This window comes from Talpa occidentalis, unplaced genomic scaffold, assembly GCF_014898055.3.
Source record: "Talpa occidentalis isolate TD23 unplaced genomic scaffold, MPIMG_talOcc4v2.1 talOcc4.7, whole genome shotgun sequence".
In the NCBI taxonomy this organism is placed as follows: domain Eukaryota; kingdom Metazoa; phylum Chordata; class Mammalia; order Eulipotyphla; family Talpidae; genus Talpa; species Talpa occidentalis.
This window is the reverse complement of record NW_023605083.1, coordinates 122,445,029-122,463,603: the sequence shown is the minus strand read 5'-3', so window position 1 is coordinate 122,463,603 and position 18,575 is coordinate 122,445,029. Positions and strand designations below refer to the sequence as shown.

Here is an 18,575-nt window from a genome sequence, read left to right as displayed (position 1 = left end):
ATGTGTGCGGGGAGAACCCTGACAGCACAACCGGACCCCTCCCCGTCTCTCACCATCACCTTCTCTTCTCTACAGAATTATTTCTGAACAGCCTGTCCCAGCCTTTTTCTCTGGAGGAACAGGAGCAGATTCTCTCTTGCCTCAGCATTGACAGCTTGTCCCTGTCAGACGACAGTGAGAAGGTGAGTCAGCCGGGCCTGGCTCCAGGACTCAGAGCAGGGGGCTCCGTCCAGGCCAGCAGGGGGATGGGCTGTGTTCAAGTCCTGGGTGAAGAGAGGGTGGTGTGGCCACTCCTTTCCCCCGGAGGGGTCCTCACCCGTGCAGTGTGAGAAATCCATCTTCAGCAGGCTTGGGATTCGGGAATGGTTTGGCTTTTAGGGATAGTGGGGGAGAAGGAGGTTTGGGCTTTGGTCCCCTAGAATTACCCTTCACCCTCCTCCAGCCCAGGGACCCCTCATGAACTTATCCCTCATGAGCCCAGTGGCACCGTGCTCCAGCCTAGGCCCAGGGGAGCGCCCCCGGCCTCTCTGTCCCAAATGAGGCCCAGGCCTGAGACGATACCCTGAGCCCAGGGGCCTGAGTCTGCCACCCTGTGTTTCAGAATCCCTCAAAGGCCTCTCAGAGCTCAAGGGACACCCTAAGTTCCGGTGTGCACTCCTGGAACAGCCAGGCGGAGGCTCGAAGCTCCAGCTGGAACATGGTGCTGGCCCGGGGGCGGCCCACCGACACCCCAAGCTACTTCAATGGTAAAGTCCAGCACTCGCCTGCTCAGAGCCCCCACAGCACCCAGTCCACCTAGAACTAGGGAGTCTGAGAGGTTTATGGCCCCCTTCCCCTGGCACAGGGGAGGGACAAAAGGCCCCTGGTGCCCAGAATGTAAGTCAGCGTAGAGCAAAGGCTCAGGCCACCCAGGAGCCCTTCCTGGTGCGGCAATGAAGACCTCGGGGCTGCTGATGAGGTCCCAGAGGCCCGGTCTCTCCTGGCCTGGAGTCAGAAGCTGAATGTTCTCTGAGGAGAAACAGAAACGGGCCTTCAGGAGCATGTCAGTCACCAACTCAGCAGCTGGTGTGCTGGCTCCTTCGTGGGAGTCAAGATCAGAATTGGAGAAAGACAACAAGAGGAGAGCTGAGTTTCCAGCACTGTTATGCGGGTTCTGTTGCCAGATGGGTCTGTGGCAGACTGGTGATGGGCACAGTGCGGGATCACTCTCGCTCAGGGGACGTCACATCTGCAATGCCCACAGTCTCATTTAAGAGTCTGTGTCCAGCCCCTTCCTGCTGTGTGTGCAAGTTAGAACACTACTTCCCCTAGAAGCCAGCTATAGCTTTTTGCAGTGTGCAGGTGAAATTCCGGGCATGGAAGAGCTGGGGAGAGGGTGTGTGACACCAGGGCCACTCCCTCCCGAAGGTCATCTCTCAGCTTCCTCACAGCAAGCTTCCTTACCCCCTTCCCAGGGCTCCACAGAGAGCCACAGTGCTGTCCTGACGGGCACCTTCCCTGACTTCTAGGTGTGAAGGTCCAAATACAGTCTCTCAATGGTGAGCACCTGCACATCCGGGAGTTCCACCGGGTCAAGGTGGGAGACATCGCAACTGGCATCAGCAGCCAGGTAAGGGGACAAGGACGTACCTCAGGCTGAGTCCCAGAAGCCAGTGGCCCAGCCTTCCACGGGGAAGATTTTGAAAAAGTAGAGATGGCAAACTAGGGAAGAAAAGTTGGCCTCCATGTTCCCCGGGATCTCAAGGCAGTGGTGGGTGAGGGGTCCCCAGCACCCATGCTTGAGCCAAGTGAGACTCTCCAAGTCCCGCAGAATCAAAGGCAGATAGATGACCCCTGACTGCCTATTTGGCTGAAGGGAGGTACCTCCAGCTTGGCAGGAAAGACCATGAGCTTTACCCCTGAGGCAGCTTCTGAGCCCCACGCCGCTGTCTCAGTCCACTGGTTGGCTCTGTCCCCAGATCCCAGCCGCAGCCTTCAGCCTGGTGACCAAGGATGGGCAGCCTGTATGCTATGACATGGAAGTGCCAGACTCGGGCATCGACCTGCAGTGCACCCTGGCCCCTGACGGCAGCTTCTCCTGGAACTGGAGGGTCAAGCACGGCCAGCTAGAGAACAGGCCCTAACCCAGCTCCACCACCGGCTCCACTCTGCCAGAAGAGCCTTCCTTCTCAGTGTTCCGTGCTGCCGCTCAGACACAGGCTCGGCTGCTGCCAGGGATCTGCTGCCCCTACCTCGGCGCAAGGACCTGGGCTACCACCAGCAAAGTGGGGGCTAGCAAGTCACTTGCCAGGCTTTCCCACCTGGGTCCTGCCTAACCCCACCAAGAATACCCTGTGCCTACATGAGGAGGAGCGGAGAGGCAGGAGGCCTCTCCCCATGGGAAACCCAGGGGGCCTTCTCTGCTCTGGTCCAGACAAGATGGCCTGACTGCTTGCTGGCAGCAGCCTCTGGCCCAGTCACAAGGATATGACAAGCCCCTGGGCCTCCAGGCAGTTGTGAGGGTGTTGTTGTCAGAGGACCCACACCCAGGTCCAGTACAGGAGTCCTACCCTTCAGTCAGTGTGTGTGTGTGGGGGGGGGGGCCTCTGACCCCCGTGCCTAGCACTGAACTCCCTCCTTGGGATCTGGAACACTTCAGACAATGTCAGGGGGAAGGATGATCAACATAGGGACGTCTCCGTGGGAGCGCACACCACACTTCTCAGGTGGTGACAGCACCTGAATTTGGCTTCAGCCAAAGCCCATGGAGGCTGTTCAAGTGGAACGGTTCTCAGCCCCCCAGCACGTGCCCATTGGTGGCTGGCCCCTTTCCCCAGAGCAGCAGGCCCACCACCGCACAACTGGCTGGCTCTCAGCACCTTCATCTGAAAAGATGAGGGGTGGCTTGAGGCTGACCCTACAGGAGCCACCTGAGGAGGGGCCCTGATAGACATAAAGCAGCAGACAGAGGTGCTAGGATTGCCCACGGCTTCCCCGTCAGGCCCTGCCAGCTGCCCGAGACACTGTCACTTGCCCTGCACACTGCCAGCTGCACTTTGCACTCTGATGACCTCAAAGCACTTTCATGGCCGCCCTCCAGGAGGGCCGGTCGGTGGCTCTGCCTGATCACAAGCAGGCCATTAAGCGACAGACTTGTTTTGATCTATCTCCACACGTTCCCCCCACAAACCTCCAGGTATAATTCTCCCAACCCAACCCCTCACCATTACCCTGGTCGAGCCTCCCCTTTGGGAGGAGCTGATCAGAACTCATGTAGCATTAAATTAACTGTGAATCATTGCAGGTTGGCTGGCCTCAAGTCCTGGGGGTGAGAAAGTATCCAGAGATTACTCCTCAGGAGAAGCTGGTCCCCACATGGCCTCTGTCCGGCTGTTCATACTGCTCCCCAGGGAGACACCCCTCCCCCCCCCCCCCAGCAAGTGAGGAACTGCGGCCTTGGTACTGCAAAGCTCGTTGTAGAAAACTCTTTGTGAGCAATAAAGTTTGGGGTGATAAGTGTTTCTTGGTCTGGGCTGTCTCCTCTCTCCCCAGGCTTGCTGAACTCCTAACAGCTGCCTCCATTTGCCTTCTCGGCAGGAACTTGAGTCGGCCTCTTATTTCAGGCAAGAACTGTTTTCAGCCCTGGAGTGGGGATGCTCTCCCATCACTCCTCCCCAGGCACCCAGCCCATGCTGTGGACTAGCGGATCAGAGCAATTAAGCAAGATGCCCCACGGGCAGCCGCAGGGAAGCACTGCCCCAGGGGAGGAGGAGGTCTGGGCACTGCCCAAGCCTGCACCCTGCCCCTCCGGCCACCTCCTCCCTGAGGCCTGCCCCGGTCAGGCTGACTTCTCAGGAGTGGCTTCCTCGGCCAAGGCCCACCTGAGAATGGGGCCCTGGCACACAGAGCGCCCTGTCTCATCTGGCGACACGTTCCCTGAAGCTGTGCACAAGTGTGTATGCATGAAATCACGTGCACACCTTGGGGTAGAGACTACGGATTCTCCCGGTTCTTGGAGGAGTCCTGGGCACACAGAAGGGGCAGCGACCTTGTGCCAGAGTACCCAGGGCAGGAGCAAAGGCTGGTCCAGCAGAGGATTTCAGGCTTAAGGGGCTGCCCTCGTCCTAGGCCCTCAGGGTCTGGTGGGCAAGAGCAGAGGGCGGGGTCCTGGCAGGGGGTCTCCGCTGGGAAGTGGGATCGGACCGTTTCAGGGGCGCCCCAACAACCGCCCCACCCAGAGCGCTGTTTCCTGCCCGCGGGGGGCCGCGGCAGGGCCGGCCAGGACGTCACAGAGGCGGCGACATCACAGGCGCCAGCAGCCCCCGATCTCCCCCGCCCGCCGGGTTCCCCACCAAAGAGCGCACTGGAAACCGAGGGGCAGCAGCCACCAGTCCTCTCCCAGCCCGCCCGACGGAGCCTCGGTCTGCATGGGGGTGACAGGTGGGAGTGCGCAGGCGCGCAGCGGGGCGGGAACGCGCGCGGTGCAGGAAAGTGACAGTGAGGGATTGGGCTTCGGAAGGGGGTGGGAGGACCCGGCCCCTCCCACTGCCTCCAAAGCCCGGGGGCGGAGTTGGGGGTGTGGAGGGGGGTGCCCTGAAAGTTCACTTCGACCAAGGCCCGACCATTCCAGCGGGAGTGAGGGGTGCATGGACCCTGATTGCGCGCCCAGGTGGAACCTGCTGCGCGCTTCTGCAGATTCGGGGAGTTCTTGCAGGGCTTCTGGACACACAGAAAGAGAAGCGGCCTTGTGCCCAGGAAGACTGGTGAATTACCCCAAGTTAGATAACTCCAAAAGTCACAACCAGCTGTCCCGGGTCACTGCTTGGAGCTTGGGGGGATAGGGGGAGAGTCTGCTTCAACAAACATTTATTGAGCACCTCCTTTGTGCTGTGCACCCTCCTCTGTATCAGTAAGCACATCTGTTTGCCCCTCAGGGTACTGGGTCTCCCAGGTTTCTAACAATGGGCGCTCAGATCCCCACTAAAATGGGGTTGTCTCCCTACCTCTCTCCCAGGAGGACATGCAACAGTATTAAAAATTGTGCCAAGAATTAACAACCAGAGAGCAGTTTATCCCTTTTCCCAAATCCATGGAGTAACAAGTTTATGAAGATGCCTTAAATCACCCCCTCAACATTTACAGCACACACATCCCTTTCTGAGTTTGCCGTAGTGCTAGGTCCTGAGTTGGATGATTGACTAAAAATGACAAGGTAGGTTAGACAGCTTGGTATGTCACAGAGAGGGTAACACTGGAGATTTGAGTGAGACTGTCAGGCTTGAGTAGAAATTTGCCAAAAAAGATTTTCTGGGTGTTAGAAATAACCTGTGCAAAGGCACTGAGGCACAAAAGGCTGTGCCATGCTCCATGGGTGGCATGGGCTTGAGGAAAGGCAGGGAACCAGGATACCAAGAGATGTAAAAAGAAGGCAGAGATCATGAAGGATCTTTGAGGTCACTTGGTGTCTGGACATGACCAGAAGCAATGTGATTCAGTGGATTCACTCTGGCATCACTGAGAAGCCCAGCTTGGAAAGGAGTATGGTTGCAGTGGTCCAGTTAGAGGCCTAAAGAGACTTCCTATTGGAAGTTAACATGATGGAGTTGAGAGCCCATTGGACCTGTTCAGATCATGGCTCTGATCTTCATAGCTGTGTGACCATGAGCAAATTTCCTTGTGCATGAAAGGAGAGCCCTCCTAGCTGCCTGTGCAGAAAGCGCCAGTGGGGAGCAGGTCCATGGTTTGTGCTGACTTTGGAGCTGGGAGATGAGGACAGAGGCAATGGGGGTGCAGAAAGGGATCCACACAAGATCAGTGCCCAAGTAGGAAAGTCAGAACCTTCATGACTAAGTGGATGACAAATGACCGAGGTTTCTATTTCTGTGATAAGATGACGGGTCAAAGAGACACGAGATTGAAAAGACAGACAAGGCAGACAGGCAGGCTGTGGTTGCCACCTGGAATCTGGTCATGCAGGGTGTGAATCTGAGGTGAGAAATGGAGGGTAAACTGCAGGGTTGGCAAGTGAGAGGGGTAAGGGACTCACTTCTTTGTTGCTGAGCATCCACGGGTGCCAGACATTCTGTGCAGAGGATGAGAGATTCAAAGTAAGCAGCCACACACCTGCCCACCTCTAATTGTGGGTCAACAAGAGGTTGTGTACCCAGAGTCTGAAGTTGCAGGGTAGGAGGAGGACAGAGGTTCAAGAGTTGGAGTCCAGAGGTGTCTAGAGAGAGGTAAGCCCTGGGCATCATCACAACAGAAAACAAGGCACATTCCAGAGAGAGAGGAGATGGCTCAGCCATGACAAAGGAGTTGTAGTATTTTGGGCAAGGTGAAGATGAGGTTGCCCCTGAGGGAGACTGTGCAATCACTGACTGGACTCTTAAGTCAAAGCTCAGAAGTGAGAGTAAGAAAGAGATTGGCGGGGGGCGGGGCGGGGTGGAATCAGACAAATGGGGTCAAATGTATGTTGGGAGATGAAATTAGACCTTGAGTGGTGAGCATAATGTATCAAATACAGATGCTGATTTATGAAGATGCACACCTGAAATCTATATAATGTTATAATCCCATGTTACTTCAGTTAAAAAAAAAAAACTGAAAAATAATCACCTTAGAAAGACATAGGGGTTAAAGATCTCTGTTTTCAGCTTCCAGCAGCAGGGTTTGTTCATCACTGTGTCCTCAGCCCCTAGCACTGTGGCTGGCTCACAGCTGAGGCTCAACATTTTCTGTAACATCCAAGAAATATATGCATGTGGTTAAATAGAACTTGAGGTGCTTATTCAGCAGTTAAAGCAAGACTTCTCTACACCGCAACTCCAGTCTCGCTCCTCAGAGCAACCACGTTTGTTTCATTTGAATTTTTTTTTTCTGCCTAGTTTCCTTTTTCTCTCTCTACAAACTCTTGGTTTATCAGTTCTAGACATCACCGCCTTCCTGCTCTAATGGCCCCACCCTCCCCCATCCTCCCAAAATGACTTTTAGATCTGCTGATACATTTGTAAATTTAATATACAGCTTTTTCTCAACATTAGACAGTATCTTTTTATATCCCACATAGATGAGCATTTTGAAGCACCTACCTTTCCCTTCAACTTTCTTCTTTGCCTTCCTTCTATGACTCTAACCTGTGCTTTCACTTGTTAAATATAATTTCTTTCCCCTCACCACAATTTTGCTTTCCATATTTTATCTATATATTGATTCTGAAGGTTGCAAGTTAATAAACAGGACTTACATTATGGTAACTACACAGTACTGTTCACTACAGAGACAGGAAAGGGGCCACTATTGCTTTCTCTTTCTCATATTTTTCCTGGACGTCCAGTTGCCTTTTGCTTGTACTTTTTGATTTTATCATAGTCTTCATCTTCTTCAACCTCTACATCTAGTCAATTATTCTGTCAAGTTTTCTCTGTTTCAGAGATCTGCTGCCAAGGACCCTCCATCCTCTTAACAGGTGTGTACTGGGGTTGGCCTCCATATAGTTAACATACTGGGATTTTTCTATGGCTCCACTACTACTATTCCCCACTCCCGTTTCTCTTGTTTTACACCTATATTTTGCTTAGCACATCCTCAAATAATTTCCAGAGAAAGCAAAGTTAAATTTTCTGAATCTTTCCATGCCTGAAATGATAATTTGGCTGGATATAAAATTCTGGGTTCATTTGAAAGGCACCCATTGTTGCTAACTCTGCTACCAATATGATGCTCTTCTCATAGGTGACTGGTTTTTCACTTTAGAAGAATTTATGTTCTTTGTTCCTGATGCAGTGAATATTCATAGCAAAGATCTTTTGCCATTTAGAGTGCTGGACATTCAGTGAACCCCTTTAAGCCAATGTTAGATCCTTGAGCTCAAGGAAATTGTGAGTTTGCTTTTCTTCTCTGTGTTTCTATTCTTTTTGACTCTCCTATCCCTCAACTGGTTTTCCTATTGATCCTTTTCTCTTCTATTGTCTTGATATTTTACTTCTATTTTCTTGGATGATTCTAGGAAAATGTGTTACATTTTCCTATTTCATTTGCCAAAATGTTCTTCTTTTCTCTCACTCTTTTTAAATATTGAATTGCATCCTATTCTTGTGTTTTGGGTGCAATATCTATATTACATCCATAAAAGCATTATCTGTAAGAGTGTTTCTTTAAGCTCCCTGTTTTCCAAATTACCTCTGGTACTCTGGAGTCATCTCTTCTTTTGTTGCTGTTTTTAAAGATTTATTTATGTATACAAGAACTGGGGTACAGGCCAGAGGTGCAGGGGTGAGAGGATTCACCAGAGACAGAGTGGGGTGAAGAAAAGGCAGATCTACTGAAATACACTGCTGAGGGGAGCAATGGGCGAGACAGGAGAGGTCTGCAGCGCCATATGTGGGTTAGCTCCCCAGCCAGGGATGGACCTCATGCTATAATGGCTGCAGAGAGCTTCATAGTGCTGAGACTTAACCCCTTATGCCACTAGGGAGGCCCCTCTTCTTTTGATCTGTCACTTAAATATTTTATTTTTTTATATAATTCTTACATCATTTTTCATCTTTGTACAATGTATGCATTTTTTTAAAGAGGCATGTATTTTTATTTATTTATTTATTTATTTATTTATTTATTTATTTATTTATCTGTTTGTTTGTACATGCACTGGGTACAGTCAGAAGCGCGGGAGGGTGAGAGAATTCACCAGAGCCAGAGCAGGGAGCAGAGCAGGCAGAAGAACCGAAGCACACTGCTGAGGGGAGCAGCGGGCGGCAGGAGAGGTCTGTGGGACCCTCCTCCGGTGGCCGGGGAGCAGCCGGGGATCGAACCGGCGCCACAGAGGCCGCGGGCAGCTTCGCAACCCAGCGCTCAACCGCTGCGCCACCGGGGAGGCTCTGATCTGTCACTTAAATGCTGACAATGTCCATAAATGTCTGGTGATGATTGGCTATATGTGTTTAAGGGTAAAATCATACAAAACTGATTAGGAGGGCCTCCCCTGGTGGTGCAAGCAGTTGAATGCCATGCTGTGAAGCTGTCAGCAGCCTCTGCAGCATTGGTTTGATCCCTGCCGGCCGGCAGGCGAGGGTCCCACATGGCGTGGCAGACCTCTCCTGTCTTGCCCGCTACTCCCCTCAGCAGTGTATTTCATCAGTCTGCCTGTTCTGTTCCCCGCTCTGTCTCTGGTGAATCCTCTCACCCTCCCACGCATCTGACCTGTACCCCGGTTCTTGTATAAAATAAATAAATCTTAAAAAAAAAAAAAAAAAAAAAAACTGACTAGGAGCCTGTGATTGCAGAACTATTCCCTGGCAGATGCCATCCCAGGGTGAGCAGGAAGGACTCAGACATATCCCTGACTGGTTCAAGAAGTGCAACAAAACTGATAAATCCCTAGCTAAACTGAACAAGGAACAAAGAAGACAAAAAAATATGAGGAACGGAAGGGGTGATATCATGCAGGGTTTACAGACGTGAAACAGATAATAAGGGAGTATTATTAGCTAATTAGTCAATAAATTTGACAACTTAGATAAAATGCGCAAATTCCTTTGAAAAATATGAACTCCAAAAGTTCACTCAAAAAGAAAGGGATATCCCACAGGTGAATAGTGGTGGGTGCATGACCACATGAAGGTACTTAATGCTGCTGAACTATATATTTTAAAATGGTCAAAATGGACAATTTTATGTGTACTTTACCACAATAGAAAAATAAGAACTAAATAGGTTAAATACCCCCATATCTGTTTGTTTGTTTTAAGTTTAATTTGTAATTAACAACTTTCCTGCAAGGCAACTCCAGGCCCAGGTTGACAAGCACCACTTATGAATTCTACCAAGAAGAAAGGAAAAATGGTATTAATTTTATACATATTCTTTCAGGAAATCATGGAGAGAATAACTCAACTCATTTTGTGAGGCCAGAATTACCTAATAGCAAAATGTGACAAAGAAAACATTACAAGAAAGTTATATAGCAATATATCTGATATGTGCAAGTTCTAAAAAAGTTAACAGGGGCCTCCCTGGTGGCACAGGGGTTAAAGTCTCAGAGCAATCAAGCTATCACCAGCCATTGCAGCATGAGTTCGATCCCCGTCCAGGGAGGTGACACCACACATGGCGCAGCAGACCTCTCCTGTCTTGCCCGCTGCTCCCCTCAGCAGTGTATTTCAGTAGATCTGCCTGTTCTGCTCCCCACTCTGTCTCTGGTGCATCCTCTCACCCCCACACCTCTGGCCTGTACCCCAGCTCTTATATGCATAAATCTTTTTAAAAATTTTATTTTAATTGAGCAAATCAAATTCAATAACATATAAAACATAATATAATATATATAAAATAAAACATAATATATAAAATATACTATGACCAAATGAAGTTTATCTAGGAATGTGAGATTTTACCATAATATAAACATTATTAACAGAATGATATATAACATCCATATATGTTGGTGTAATATACATATTAACAATATAAAAGAGAAACCATATGATCATTTCAATAAATGTAGAAAAAGCACCAGACAAAATCCAACATCCCTTCCTGATTAAAAACTAAGTAAACTAGGACTTGGGGGGGGAACTTCCTCCTCTCAATAAAACTATGAGAAAAACCACAGGCAATGTCATGTAATGATGAAATACTGAATGCTTTCCCCCTAAGTTCAAAAACAAAGAGATTCACTCTCAATTTTATTCAACATTGTACTAGAGATTGTTTTCAATGCAGTATGGCAAGAAAAGGAAGCAAGAGACATCCAGATTGGGAAAGAAGTAGAACTGTCTTGAGTCACACACACTATTGTTTATGTAGAAAATCCTAGGGAATCTGTTTTTAAAAGCTACTAGAACTAATCAGATTTTAAGATGGTTACAGGATACAAGATTAATTCATTTCTACATGCTGGCAACCAGAAATTGGAAATTGACATTCCACACACTACAGAACATCACTTGAGTCCCTAATAGAACACTCCCAAGTTGGGCATGGAGGTCAACCTCAGATTTTTGTTCCCAGTCCACCATACTGCTATGAGATTCACACAGAACACTCTCCTACCCACACCCAGTTGCTGTTCAAGGAGAGGTTAAGACTGCCAAGGTGTTGACTCAATTTCCCAGGGAAACTCTGCAAAGCAAACAGCTGTGAGGTCAGAAGCCCAGGGACAGCAGAGCTGGGACAGGGAGAGCAGTGGGGACAGGAAACCAAGGGAACAGGTGGCAGCTGCCCACCTGATCCAAGACCCCCAGGTCAGGCCAAACCAGTCCCAAAGCCAAGCGAGCACGCCTCCCCAGCCTCCACATTGCCCAGAAGAGGCCACAGCACATCCTGATCCTTGAAACAACTCTGGGAGCAGTTCTCAGTCAAGACTGTCACTTCCTGCCATTCTCGAGGCTCAGGGGCACCCAGCCTGCCCGTTATTGTGGTGGTTCCATCATCCATCCCTATCCACTACCTGGGGAGCACAGAGAATGAGTCAGGTTGATCCCTCCTCCCACTGCCCAGAAGACAAAAAAGAAGCTTCTGCAGTAAATGACAGCAGCCTCCAGGGAGGGACTTGGGGACCCCTCGCCCAGGGAGTCACTCGGTCTCCTCTGCAGAGGGTGATCACAACTACCAGGTGGGGGTTAGCATCAGCTCAGATCCAGCCCTGGGGTGAGAACCTTGGCCTGGAGTTGGGGATGGATGACCCCAGCTGTGATGGGATGAAAAGCCTGAAGGAGAGAGAAGGGATTTCAGGGTAGGAGAGGCCAGGGTTAGAGTGTGTGGCGAATCTGCAGCCTGGCCAGAGAGAGTGGAGAAAGGAGGAGAGGAGCAGGAATGGAGGGAGCTGAGGAAGGCTCAGCTGGGGTGTGCTGTGAGGACCCCACATAGTAACAAGGCTCCTGGCTAGGACAGCAACGCAGAACAGGGGAGTAAGTTTCTGGAGTCAAAGTGCATTCAAATCCTCAGCAACGACCCATGGAGCAGCCTCAGGCAAACGAACCGCATCTCAATTTCTGTGTTGAATCAATGAGAAAAAGCATGTTGTAGAAGGTGGGGGAGGTGACACCGGCAGGAGAGGGAGGACAGGAGAGACAGGATGGGAAGATGGTCGTAAAGGGGCTGAGGTGAGGGGGCGGGGAGGGAGGGAGGAGGTGGCTGGTGCAGAACCCGGGAGGACTGTTCTGCCTGCAGCTCCTGCCCTCACCTCCTCCTCCCTGCCAGGTGCCAATGTTTCCCTGCTGTGGCAAGAAGTCCGTGAACGTTGTGGAGACACAGTAAGAACCTGCCCCATCATCATAGCCCCCCTCCCTCCCCAGGGCCACCAACCCTTATCCCCTGCCACCTCTGCCAAGGTTTCATGTACCCCCCCAACCCAGGATCTCCCTCCATCTTGCCCATCTCCAAACACCCCGCCAAGGGTCTCATCCAGACCTCCTGACTCTGCTTCCAGCCCCTGACCTTGGTGAGGACTGAGGGGTGGTGGGCACACCCAGGGACGTGGATGGGACCTGACCCCCAGAGGTGTATGCTCTGAGGACAGCACTGTCCCCGCGGAACAGGGCAGGTGCTGGGGAAAGAGAGCGAGTCACCACGGCTGAGCCCTGAGGGCAAGGGTGGAAGTGGCAGCACCCCCTCCACTGTTCCGTCCACCTCTCAGATCTGCTGGGCTGGGCTTGGGAAGGGGTGAGGGGAGGGCATTGCTCTGGGTTTCCCCTTCTGTGGGGACTATTTCCACTGAGCTGCCATCACCTCACCTTGATAAAAATGAAGCTTCCTGAACCCCACCACCTCCAATCTAGATTGTGCTTTGGGGGAGGGGGCAACTCAGCAAGCTCTCCACACGCTTCCTAAAGCCCACAGCTGGAGAATCATACTCAGGAATTGTTGGTGGGATGGGGACATCCAAGAGAGGGAGTGAGCTGGGGGCCTTGCATAAGGCAAGTGACCTTGGAGGCCGCAGGGGCTCCCTCCCTCCTGAAGACAGCCCCTCCCCCCATGGAGCCCTGTCACCCACTCGGTCTCCTTCTGCGTTAGGTGTGACTTAAGCCAGTACCTGTCACAAGATGAAGAAGAGATGGAGGTAATAGCCAAGGGCGCAGGGGTGGGCAAGGGGAAGGTTCTCAGAGGCGCAGCTCCCCTGGACTCCCCCGGGCCCTGCTACCAGGCTAGTGTCGGCTGCCCACACCATTCGCCCACCACCTGCCACACCATGTCCTGGCCCCCAGACAGGGGGCAAGTGTGAGGGAGGAAGCGAGCCACAGCGGCAGAGGCGGGCAGGGAACTGGTGCCAGAGACCACCTCAGGGGCTGGGGCCCGCCTCCTCAGCTTTCAGTTTGAAACTTTTCAGCTGGAGACAGAATTGCTAGCGCTGGCCCACACTTCCAAATCAAGCCTGGACCTCGACTCAGAGCCGGAGATGGAAATGACACCCGGGCCTCAGCCTCAGCCCGGGCTGGACACGGAGTCCTTGGACACGGGGTCCTCGGTGGAGTGCTGCCCCGCGGAGCCTGAGCCGCAGGTCGACAGGAGGGAGTCGCTCCACCCCTCCATGGAGGAGCTGGGGCAGCAGGCCTTCAGACCATGCAGTGAGAAGTCAAATTCCACCTACCTGAGCGCCACAGAGGTGGCCCGGATGCCGGCCAACCACCATTCCATCCATGTACAGACCTCCAAGCACCTCTTCTGGGCAGACAAGCTCATCCAGGCTTCCCAGGAGAGCGTGGAAAGGGCCATCAGCATGCACTTTGACAAGAAAAGCCTAGATAAGGCCTCCAGGTGCTCCCACCGGTCATGGGTCCCCGAGGACACCGTGTCTTCCCAGAAGCAGCTCCAGGCCCCGAGCCCCCAGTCAGTGGTTCCAGCCACAAAGCCCCGGGAGCCACGAAGCCGCCCCCTATCCCCTGAGCTGTCACCAGCCATTGGCCTGACAGAGTTAGTCAACCTGGCAACTTCCCTGGCCATGGCCTCCTCCAACAAGAAGCACTTGCCCAACATGGAGCTCAGGATGCAAGACCCATCCAAGAAGGCCAAGAAGCCCGCTACAGAGCCCACGGGGGACGGCGCCGCCCAGCCCGCCGTAGACCAGATGGCGGAAAAGCTCACTCAAGCGCTGCTAGAGAAACCGCTAGAAGACATAATGCAGCAGAAAGCATGGAAGCAGGAGAACAAGAACTTCCTTTACCCTTACTTTGACTTCAACAAGCCAGGGGGCATGAGGACCACCTTTGAGGGGAAAGTGAAGCTTGTGCAGTCACCAGCCATGTTCCCTCCACCACAAGAAACCAAGCCAGAGTAAGTCAGGCCGGCTCACAGCTCCCCGGGTGGGGCTGGCTAGGCTAGGATGCATGGTGGGCCCACCCCTCATGGAGCACAGTGGGGGTAGGGAACAGTGGGGTAAAAGTCTGGGTAGGGGATGGGGTGGCCTGTGATGTCTCCACTTCAGTGACCTCATAAAGGCAGCTGGAAAAAAGGTTCCAGTGGACTGAGGTGCAGTGCCGAGGCCAGGGCCGGAGGAGGCCTGGGCACCATGGAGGGTGAGCACTCGCAAATGAGTGCTCGGTGCAAAGTGAGAAGGGTCATCCGAGGCTTAGGAAGCTCCTTACCCAGAGGGCAACTGGCCTCACCCTCCTGGGAATTGCTCAGGCCAGTGTCTGCCCTGCTGGGAAGCTGTGAGGGGGGTAGGGTTCCCCAGAACCCTTGCTTCCTGGAGATGGACACCACAAATGTCAGCTGCCTGTCAAAGGTCTTCTTACCCCAGACCCCCCCCTCAGAGAGGCGTCTGGGCTCACCCTCCCCCCAGACCACCCCAAGGGCCCCAAAGTGACACTCTTTCTTTTTGCATTGCAGCTCGTTGCCGAGAACCAAGAAAGAGAGTCCATTATTGCTGAAAATCCACTTTAAGGTGTCATCCCCCACCACCCCCCAAAGAAATGACTAGAAAAAAACAGTAAAGCCTCCAGTGCTGGCCCCCGGCTCAGACTTTTTGTGCACTCTTGGACCAGCGAGCTCACCTGGCTGCGGCGTCCTGGTTTCCATTTTTTAGGGCTGGCACCCCCATTTTGTAGCTGCCTCAGTCCCCCCTTTCCCCTGGAGGCCTCTGCCACCCGTTTTGCCCCTGTGCACTCCCAGGGTGGTTTCATTTCACTCACACCTATCCTCACTTCTAAGCCAGTGGCAAAGACTCATGACTAATCTGGGGGAGCCTCAGTGCCTGCCCAGGCTGCAGTTCCTTACATGGTGAAATGGGCCTGAAGCCAGGATGTGCTGGGGTCTTCACAGGAGAAGTCAGCTGGGTGAGGGGAGGGGCCGGGCAGGTGAGTTGCAAGTCTGAAGGGAGTTCTTCCTGCTTCTCTCAGGAAGGTCTGGCCCCAGGAAGGGATGCCTGGGGGACAGAAAGTGGGGGAGGATGAAGCCAAGGACTGGCCCACTGGGGCCCACAGCCTTGAATCAGAGGTACCTCCAGACTAGAGGAAAGCCATGTGTGATGGCGCACTGGCACATGTACACACACGCACATGTGCACACGTGCATGCAGATGCCATCAGATGACCTGCACAACATGCACACAGAGGAAGCAGGTGCCTCAGGTGCCACACACACAAGTGCACAGCACACCTGCCCATGATCGGCCCCAGAGCCTGTGACTCTGCCTTTCAGGCAGCAGGGAGAAGAAGACCAGGAGATCCCCATCAGCACAGAGAATGTCCAGGTGACCAGGTTGGGGTGGGCCCACCGCTACTGCCACAGAACTCTCTGGAAGAGGACTATGAGTGCAGGCTGGGTGGGGGATCCTGGGAGGAAGTAGAACTATGCAGCCCAAGGCCTGGTCCCAGGTCCCTGGGGTCTGGGCACTTGAATGTGCTGGGTCGAGGGCAAACTCTTCCCTCCTTCAAGACCTCCACAGAAGCCTCAAAGACTGCTCCTGAGAGACCCAGCAGACGCTCAGGCAAACAGGACGAGGAAGACAAGGCTGCAGCAGCACACTGCTCTAACCCAGATGGGGCCAGCAGCGGTCACAGCCACAAAGGCTAAGCAGACCTTCCAAAGAGCAAGGGAGTCCAAGAGCCTTGCGGTTCCTTGTTCAGTACAGCCAGATCCAAGTGCTAAGTCTCAAAGGTGAGGGCCAGGCCTGAGGTGCTGGGTTTAGGATAAGGTCAGCTTGGCCCTGGTATGTCTCAGCAACAGGTACAAAGGCCTTTCCAGGGCCTCCCCGGTGGCGCAGCGGTTGAGCACTGGGTTGCAAAGCCGCCCGCAGCCTCTGTGGCGCCGGTTCGATCCCCGGCTGCTCCCCAGCCACCAGAGGAGGGTCCCACGTGGCGCGCAGACCTCTCCTGCTGCCCGCTGCTCCCCTCAGCAGTGTACTTCGGTCCTTCTGCCTGCTCTGCTCCCCGCTCTGGCTCTGGTGAATTCTCTCACCCTCCCGCACTTCTGACTGTACCCAGTGCTTGTATAAAGAAACAAACAAACAAACAAATAAATAAAATGCATGCCTCTTTAAAAAAAAAAAAAAAAGGCCTTCCCAACCTCTTCCCTCTACCCCCCAGGCAGCTTTGCAGATGAGAACCTGCTATCTCTGACAACCTGGCATGGGTAGGTAAGGACCTAAGGGCTGGGAACAGAGAGGAAAATTAGGGGGTGTGGGAGCAGAACTATTAGCTGAGAGGCTGGGGTCACTGCAAGAAGCCAGTGATTACATTATTGTAACCTCCCCTCCATGCCAGTCTGAATTACTCATCTCCACAACCCCAGAGCTAACTGGTGTGTGTGTGTGTGTGTGTGTGTGTGTGTGTGTGTGTGTGTGTGTGTAGGGAAGGATGGATTGGTGGGTGGGAAGGTATTTGGGTGGTGAATGGATGGATAGATGGCAGGAGGAGTAAGAGCAAAGGGCATAAGAAAGAATGAGCTCCCCATGCTCAGGTTCTGGGGCCATAAGGGTAGGAATAGAAGGAACTACTACATTTAGGGGTCCCCAAAGCCCCTCAAGGACCATGCCCTGATACTGGCAAGGGTCTTTCAAAGCAGAATCATTCTATTGATAATTTTCAGTGCCTGCTAGATGGCAGCACTACAGAGCACCACAGCCCTGGGGCCAGCCTGCTCTTGTCCAAAGCCAGCATAGCCCCCCCTGGTGGTGTGGCCTTGGACATGAGTTACGAATGTTTTTCATACAAACACGTTCAAACATGTGCACTGGACATGAGAACCGCATGGCTCTTAACAAGCAGCCATTGTTCTTTACATTCAAAGCTGAAATGCCCAGGGGGTTGGAGTGACCCAAGGCCTCAGCCCCATCTGAGCTAGGGGCAGATCTCAGCATTCCCTGGAGCGTGCTCCACCTTTCTGCCTGGCCCCCTCCCCGCCCGCAGTGTTCCAGGATGTCTTCAAACTGTTCAGCTCGGGCCCAACAGGCACTGTGGACATGTGCAGCATGAAAGCAGTCCTGCAGAACGTGGGTGTCCAGCTAAGCCTGCAGAAGATGTGTGAGGCTCTGCAGCTGGCAGACTTGGATGGTGGGTGCCCCCATCCCTGCTTTCATCCTGTCCCACATCTAGTTCCAAAGAATGTCTCTCCTGCCCACAAAAGCCTGGCCTGATTCTATTTTAAAATTCCCTTTCCATGAAGCCTGGCCTGATCAACATGCCTACCCCTAACTTTCTGCTGTTTAATCCCCATCCTGATTTGGGGATCCCCCAGGACAAGAGATCTTTCTCCCCCAGGGTGGACATTTGGCTAAAAGCAGACTGGGATCTCTAATGGCTAGACCTGCTGGCCAACTCCAAATATTGTCTGTATGCAGGGGCAGGCTCCCACATCACCCACTCTTTCTCTTCACAGGCGATGGAATCGTAAGCTTCAAAGACTTCCTGGGTGTCCTCACTGACAGCCACCACCTGGCTCTGTGCCTGGGTGAGAGGCAAGGCTGGTGAGGCAGGAGTGGGCTGAGGGAAGGGCTTCTCCTTACCATCCCCCACATTCTCTGTCCCCAGGTCAGGTGAGGACTAGCAAGGAGAGTGACCCCCAGGGTCTGCAGACCCTGTTCTTAGAGATGCTGTTCAAGCTGATGAGCCAGGGCTTTCTGCCTTCCAAGTCTGTGAATGAGGTGATGAAATGAGCATAGTCCTACCCAGTTTCAGGACCCAGGATATGGGCAGCAACCCTGCCCCCTGTGGGGTCCCATGATGTTCCTGCCCCAGGGAGGGAGCCTTGAATTCTGAGTCAGTTACCTGAGCCCCAACTGGCCTCATGTCAGAGACATGTGACTTCCTGTCCTGCATTGGTTTCCTCAGGCGTGATATGGAGAGGACAGGGTGGGGGTGGGGGTGTCTGAGGTCACTGCCCCACTTCTTCAAGCTACTACTCCAAGAGGCAGCAGCCAGGCCTGAAGTCACAGCGCACCAAGCACACTCAAGCGGGCCTCACCCTCCTCTGCCAGGCCACGCGCCTCAGTGGCCTCTCCAACGCCAACCTGGTGCGCTCGCTGCACCACCTGTACAAAACCAGTGCGCCAGGGGCTGAGGGGGCCCGCAGGAGGGGTACCCCCACCTTCACCTCGGGCTCTCTCAGCCCTGGCCTTGCCTTTCCCTCCTGCGCGCTTCCCCACTGCAGGCGTGCGCAGCCCC

General features: G+C 53.0%; 2 protein-coding genes and 1 long non-coding RNA gene across 9 annotated transcripts in view; 2 read left to right on the top strand and 1 right to left on the bottom strand.

Moving 5' to 3' along the window:
• The window catches only part of MAP3K14 (mitogen-activated protein kinase kinase kinase 14), a 39,622-nt gene extending 36,626 nt beyond the window's left edge, over positions 1–2,996 (top strand). For both annotated transcript variants that reach the window (XM_037491611.2, XM_037491610.2), the window contains 4 exons: positions 76–182; positions 602–746; positions 1,509–1,609; positions 1,959–2,996. In XM_037491611.2, coding sequence (XP_037347508.1) covers positions 76–182; positions 602–746; positions 1,509–1,609; positions 1,959–2,123 — 518 coding nt within the window. In that variant the 3' untranslated portion in view covers positions 2,124–2,996. The remainder of the gene's footprint in view (positions 1–75; positions 183–601; positions 747–1,508; positions 1,610–1,958) is intronic.
• On the bottom strand, positions 45–4,223 carry LOC119230451 (uncharacterized). 4 transcript variants are annotated; one of them, XR_008549456.1, is made up of 6 exons: positions 3,960–4,223; positions 3,210–3,301; positions 1,897–1,979; positions 1,630–1,701; positions 317–1,008; positions 45–161 (listed from the first exon to the last, which is right to left on the bottom strand). It is a non-coding gene; the product is annotated as an uncharacterized LOC119230451 (long non-coding RNA). The 4 variants fall into 4 exon arrangements; XR_008549457.1 differs by lacking the exon at positions 45–161 and having other exon boundaries at positions 197–1,008; positions 3,204–3,301; XR_005121761.2 differs by lacking the exon at positions 45–161 and having other exon boundaries at positions 197–1,008; positions 1,897–2,083.
• Positions 4,224–4,291: 68 nt separating this feature from the next.
• Positions 4,292–14,939, top strand: SPATA32 (spermatogenesis associated 32). Of its 3 annotated transcripts, none has more exons than XM_054689109.1 (5): positions 4,292–4,419; positions 12,178–12,230; positions 12,991–13,036; positions 13,304–14,247; positions 14,803–14,939. In XM_054689109.1, the coding sequence occupies exons 2-5, from the start codon at positions 12,184–12,186 to the stop codon at positions 14,891–14,893; spliced, it is 1,128 nt and encodes a 375-aa protein (XP_054545084.1). In that variant the 5' UTR covers positions 4,292–4,419; positions 12,178–12,183; the 3' UTR covers positions 14,894–14,939. The 3 variants fall into 3 exon arrangements, with proteins under 3 accessions (XP_054545084.1, XP_037349403.1, XP_054545085.1); XM_037493506.2 differs by lacking the exon at positions 4,292–4,419 and adding an exon at positions 5,870–5,969; XM_054689110.1 differs by lacking the exon at positions 4,292–4,419 and adding an exon at positions 7,394–7,444.
• Positions 14,940–18,575: the final 3,636 nt, after the last annotated feature.

Coding starts and splice junctions, on each gene's coding strand:
- SPATA32 (XM_054689109.1), top strand. CDS start 12,184: ATGTTTCCCTGCTGTGGCAAGAAGTCCGTGAACGTTGTGGAGACACA. Junction 12,231..12,990: donor GTGAACGTTGTGGAGACACA/GTAAGAACCTGC, acceptor CTTCTGCGTTAG/GTGTGACTTAAGCCAGTACC. Junction 13,037..13,303: donor AAGATGAAGAAGAGATGGAG/GTAATAGCCAAG, acceptor GAAACTTTTCAG/CTGGAGACAGAATTGCTAGC.